Source organism: Otolemur garnettii, unplaced genomic scaffold (assembly GCF_000181295.1).
Source record: "Otolemur garnettii isolate 467f Iridium unplaced genomic scaffold, OtoGar3 scaffold00141, whole genome shotgun sequence".
In the NCBI taxonomy this organism is placed as follows: Eukaryota; Metazoa; Chordata; class Mammalia; order Primates; family Galagidae; genus Otolemur; species Otolemur garnettii.
Window position 1 is genome coordinate 155617 of NW_003852536.1, and position 5628 is coordinate 161244.

Genomic DNA, 5628 nt, shown 5'->3' on the forward strand with positions numbered 1-5628 from the left:
GGCACCTGTGGTCCCAGCTACTTGGGAGGCGGAGACAGGAGACTCACTTGAGCCCAGGAGTTGGAGGTTGCTGTGAGCTGTGATGTCACAGCATTCTACCCGGGGGGGACAACTTGAGGCTCTGTCTCAAAAAAATAAAATAAAATGCTCACCTTTCGAATGTAGGGCCTTAGAGTAGAGATTTGGGGAAATTGATTCTGGGGGTGTGCTTCGTTAAGTGGCAGCACAAGTGATCAAATCACTGGCCATGGGGGTGATCAACTCAGACTTAGCCCTTCTCTCCCCAGAAGTCCGGGGATGAAGCTGGCTGGGCAGTCCGCTAATCACGTGATTGATTCCCTTGGCAACCAGCTGGCATCCTGATGCTGGCCACTGGTCATCTCATTAGCATACAAAAAGATACTTAATCATTTTGGCATTTCTAAGTTTTAGTAGACCAGGGGGAAACCAGCGTAAGTATTTCTTCTTGTCTACCACAAAATCACAGAAGCCAGAGAAGGAAATGGAGTATAAATTTGAAGATGACAAATACGAGAAAAAATGAATCAGAAACAATTACGGGAAACTATAATAGATCTCAGAGAAGGGACAAAGTGTTTGCCTAACTCTCTGTTCACGGAATGTTGTTTGGAGCTTCCTGTACCAGTGGTGTCAGATGTGCGCCTAATGCCTTCCTCCGTCATTTCATCTTTTTTTTTTTAAACTACTTGGTGTTTTTATATTCCTGGTAGCTTCTTTTTTGTCCCTTCATGACATTCATTCATTAATACTAAATTTCTTCACTTTATTAGTTTCCAGTGATCTGGATTTCGTAGCCTCAGAACCAGGAGGTAGTTGGTAACAGGATGGCTACACACATACACCAGCATCCTTTAGCCCGATGGACCCAGGCGTTCACGGAGGATGAACAGTGGTAGAAGTTGAATAGTGCCGAACTGGTGGGTCAAAAATAACCCAGGCCCCACTCCGCTCTTTCACTCATTGTCTTTCTATGTTCAATTTTAACTTAAGGTATTTCCCAGAGCTTTGCCCTGCCCTCTTCTTAGGCTAGGGTATTATAATGATCATGGACTTTTCTGTACCCAAATGAGAAACTGCAAAGTTCATTTTTAAAATTCAGGCAGTTACAAAAGTGTAAATATCAAGTAAACATTCCTAAAATCTTCAACTTACAGAAAACCAGTAATTCATTGTTTGTAAACACGGCCCTTTACCCAGATGTTAGGCCTCATCTCTACACGTGGAGCTGCCCACTGACAATGTTCTGTTGTGTCCACTTGGACTCATTCTGTGTGTGTCTGTGGGGTCGTTATCCTGCCCACATCTTTGTATTGCTGTAGAGTGTACTCAGGCAATACTTATTACCTATTCTACATGTAATAAATCAATACAATTCCTTTCTTTCTTCAGTAATGGTCAGTGAGGATGGGCAGACACTGGGTTGCCTACCACCAACAAACCCAGCTTGAAAGTGATCACGTAGTGAGACTATATCTTATGTGTCAACAATGTCAAGGGTGGAGACAATAAACCAAATCTCACACTCCCCCCGCCCCCCCCCCCAGGTCTACATGCCTTTGAGATTAGTCTTCAGCAGCTTTTCCCTGTATCCACAGAAGCACTTTCTTCCCTGCTTGAAAACCACCAGAGATTTCCGTTGCTTCTATCAGTGGAGCTCTGTTATTGGTACACACAAACACCTCTAGTGAGATGTTTTTCAGAACTGAGCATTCATGCAATACCTGCTTTCATTCCATTATGCTGGGCGTTGGGTGATATGTGAAGTGGAGCTTCCCCTCTGATGATTAAACTTCTGTTTTTTCTGTACAGCTTCTGCGACATGGTGTTGGTCTGTCGACGAGTTCTGATAGTGAAATGATTACCCAGTTACTAGCATACACCCCTCCTCAGGAACGGGATGACACCCCAGACTGGGTAGCAAGGTAACGTAAAACTAGACTACCTGGCAGCTCTGGTCAATGAGAAGTTGGCCTTGCATTCATTTGTGACTGAAGCTATTCATTCAATTATTTAATTAATTCCAGGATTAAAAACTTAATGAAGGAAGCGCCCACAGCATACTCCCTGCTTATAATGCACAGAGATGTTATTTACGCAGTACGAGATCCTTATGGAAATCGGCCCCTATGCATTGGTCGTCTGATTCCGGTGTCTGATATAAAGCACAAAGGTAATGAACTTCAGGAGTATAGTTTTATAGTGTTTTTCAGAGTTATTATCCTCCTGCTGGCAAGCCCTGAAGTCTTGAGGCATAGGAAACTTGCAGGTGAGAGGAGGATAGTTAAAAAAGAAAAAAATGGGGCAGCACCTGTGGCTCAAAGGAATAGGGTGCCGGCCCCATATGCCGGAGGTGGTGGGTTCAAACCCAGCCCCGGCCAAAAACTGCAAAAAAAAAAAAAAAGAGAGAGAGAGAGAAAAAAATGGCATTCTTCTGTTTCTGTTTTTATTTTTCTTAGTTTTTTTTTTTTTTGAGACAGATGCTTAAATTTTCCCCCTGGGTAGAGTACAGTGGCATCACAGCTCACAGCAACCTCCAACTCCTGGGCTGAAGTGAGTCTCCTGCCTCAGCTTCCCAAGTAGCTGGGACCACAGGTGCCCGCCACAACGCCCAGCATTGTTGTTTTTGGAGGGCCTAGGCTGGATTTGAACCCGCCACCTTAGGTATATGTGGCTGGCGCCTTAGCCACTTGAGCCACAGGCCCTGAGTGTTTTTTTCTTAGTTTTTAAAGTACACTTATGTCAGGATGAGTCACTTTACTGTGCCTAATGGCCATGCGTATTTTTCTTTCCTGAGTGGATTGCTTCCTCAGATACTCTGCCCAGCCTTTTCATTTTTGCAGCATGATATTAGTCATTTTCTTTTTGGCTTATCAAGATGTCCTATTCAATCCATGTTAGAAGGAATTCATGTTAGAAATCATGTTAGAAGGAATTTTGAAGGACCATTTATTTTCAAATGAGGCTCTGTATGTTCTTCAAGTCATAGAAATGGCTTTAAATAGAAACCGCTGAGGAAAAACTTAAAAACTAAAAAATAAAATTTCTTGAATCCATTAACTGAATTGATTATCTTGTGATTTACAGAGAAGAAAACATCAGAAACAGAAGGATGGGTGGTGTCTTCAGAATCCTGTAGCTTTTTATCTATTGGTGCGAGGTAAGTTTGACCTCATTTGATACATTATCTTTTCCCACATTGATAAGAAATTGTTGCTTTGATACTTACATGAAAGACTTCTGATATTTTGCTGTTTGTAAGAAAATATTTATGAATGCATTTTCTTCTTTGTTTTTTGAGATGGGGTCTTACTGTGTTGCCCAGGCTGTAGTGCAGTGGTGTGATCACAGCTCACTGCAGTAGCCTCTGACTGCTGTGCTCAAACAGTCCTCCCACCCCAGCTTCCCAAAGTGCTAGGATTATAGGCGTGAGTCCTCATGGCTGGCCTATAAACGGATTTTCTTGTGAACATTTTGTTCAGCAGTTGCACTGAGTTTAGCTGAGTGTTCTAGTAATATCTTATAATTCTAATAATATCTAGTAATGTTCTAGTAATAGCTTCTAATTCTGAAACTGGCATCCTTTCAAAATACCACTTATTTTAGAAAGGAAGAACTTCCTCAACAAGGAAGAGTTACAATAGAAAAACTTATGCTAGGATGAACATTTTTTTCTTTAGCCTTTATTCTTTCAAAACTCTATAAGACTTTGGATTCTTTTTTTTTTTTGAGACAGAGTCTCACTATGTTGCCATCGGTAGAGTGCCATGGCATCATAGCTCACAGCAACCTTCAAACTCTTGGGCTTAAGCAATTCTCTTGCCTCAGCCTCCCAAGAAGTTGGAACTGTAGCCGCCCACCACAATGCCAGGCTATGGACTCTTATTTTTTTAAATTCTAAATTATAACTTAGTAGTAACAAAAAGATGTACAGAAATTACTGCTAGAGGCATGTTGCCTTTTTTAAAGCCATCTCCAGATTTTATATTAAATGAATCAACTTTTTCTCTGTAAAGGAAGGGACTTTTTGTGTATATTATAATTATTAACATCAACCATAAGGACTAGTTTATTAAAAGCCTTCTTATTTCCTAAGGTATTATCGTGAAGTCTTGCCTGGAGAAATTGTGGAAATATCCAGACATAATGTTCGAACTCTTGATATTGTTTCAAGGTCTGAAGGAAACCCAGTTGCTTTTTGTATCTTTGAATATGTTTATTTTGCAAGACCAGATAGTATCTTTGAAGGTATGTAAATGTTTTTTCTTTGGCTGTTCATGTGAATTTTGTAGTTATCAAATTGAAACATGACAATTCTTGGCTCTTAGACACATAGTGAAAGGAGGATATAGAACAAGGTCACTATTTTTCTTTTCCTTTCTTTTTTTTTTTTTTTTTCATTTTGTTTTGTTTGAGATGGAGTCTCATGTTGCCCCTTGGTGAAGTGCTGTGGTATCAGAGCTCACAGCAACCTCAAACTCTTGGTCTTAAGCGATTCTCTTGCCTCCGACTCCCAAGTAGCTGGACTATAGGCGCCTGCCACAAGCCCGGCTATTTTTTTGTTGCAGTTGTCGTTGTTAAGCAGGCCTGGGCGGGGTTCCAACCTGCCAGCCTCAGTGTATATGGCTGGCGCCATAACCGCTGTGCTACAGATGCCAGTGGGCACCGAGCCCATTTTTCCTTCTCTTTCAACTCCTGGATTTTGTTTTTCTTATATGAGTAAGTAAGGATTATGATTTTCAGATCTGTAATGTCAGTTTTTTTAAAAACCATGTGAAGTCCCCAATTTGTGTATTTCCATTTGAATATTTTTGTATACATTGCTTTTCTTTTTTATATCAATATATAGATCGGTAGCACTGTTGTTTAGAATAGCAATATTATATTATGCTGAGTAAAACTAATCTCTTTCCTTTTCCAAACATACCAGACCAAATGGTATATACAGTAAGGTATCGTTGTGGCCAGCAGCTGGCGATCGAAGCTCCTGTGGATGCCGATTTGGTTAGCACTGTTCCAGAATCTGCTACGCCTGCTGCTCTTGGTTTTGCAGGAAAGGTATATTTCTTCCCTTAATTAACATGCAGTAAATTGCTCGGCTAGCTGTGGAGTAAGAATACCCCGCTTATAAAGAGAAACTCATCAACGTGTTGTAAGGTGAAGGAAGGTTTGGGGGTTACTGTTAATTCTTCTGCAAGCAGTATTCGCTTTCCAGCCTTTCTGTTCAATAGCATTATTTTAGTGAAGATCACGGAAAGGTTCGCCCAAAGACGATGAGGTTGACCCTCTTTTCAACAAGATACCGTCATGAATATAAAGTTGATTCTGAACACCAGGGGTTAGGGGCACTGACCCCTTCCTCCCCAGTCAAATCTGCTTATAAATTTTGACTCTTCCAAAACATAGTTACTAATAGCCTATGTTGACTGGAGGCCCTACTGAGAACATAAATAGGCAGGTTTTGTATGTCATATGTATTAATATACTGTATTTTCACAGTAAATTAACCTAGGGAAGAGGAAATGTTATCAAGAAAACCATAAGGAAGAGAAAATGTATTTACTATCCCTTAAGTGGAAGTGGATTGTCCTTAAGTGGAAGTGGATTGTC

The 5628-nt window shown here is 40.8% G+C and overlaps 1 protein-coding gene across 1 annotated transcript in view; it reads left to right on the plus strand.

Annotated features, from left to right (window-relative positions):
* PPAT (phosphoribosyl pyrophosphate amidotransferase) overlaps positions 1-5628 on the plus strand; it is a 34045-nt gene that overhangs the window by 22973 nt on the left and 5444 nt on the right. Inside the window, exons 4-8 of the mRNA XM_003798799.2 lie at positions 1831-1943; positions 2046-2191; positions 3106-3178; positions 4115-4266; positions 4949-5076. Of these exons, the coding sequence (XP_003798847.1) occupies positions 1831-1943; positions 2046-2191; positions 3106-3178; positions 4115-4266; positions 4949-5076 (612 nt within the window). The remainder of the gene's footprint in view (positions 1-1830; positions 1944-2045; positions 2192-3105; positions 3179-4114; positions 4267-4948; positions 5077-5628) is intronic.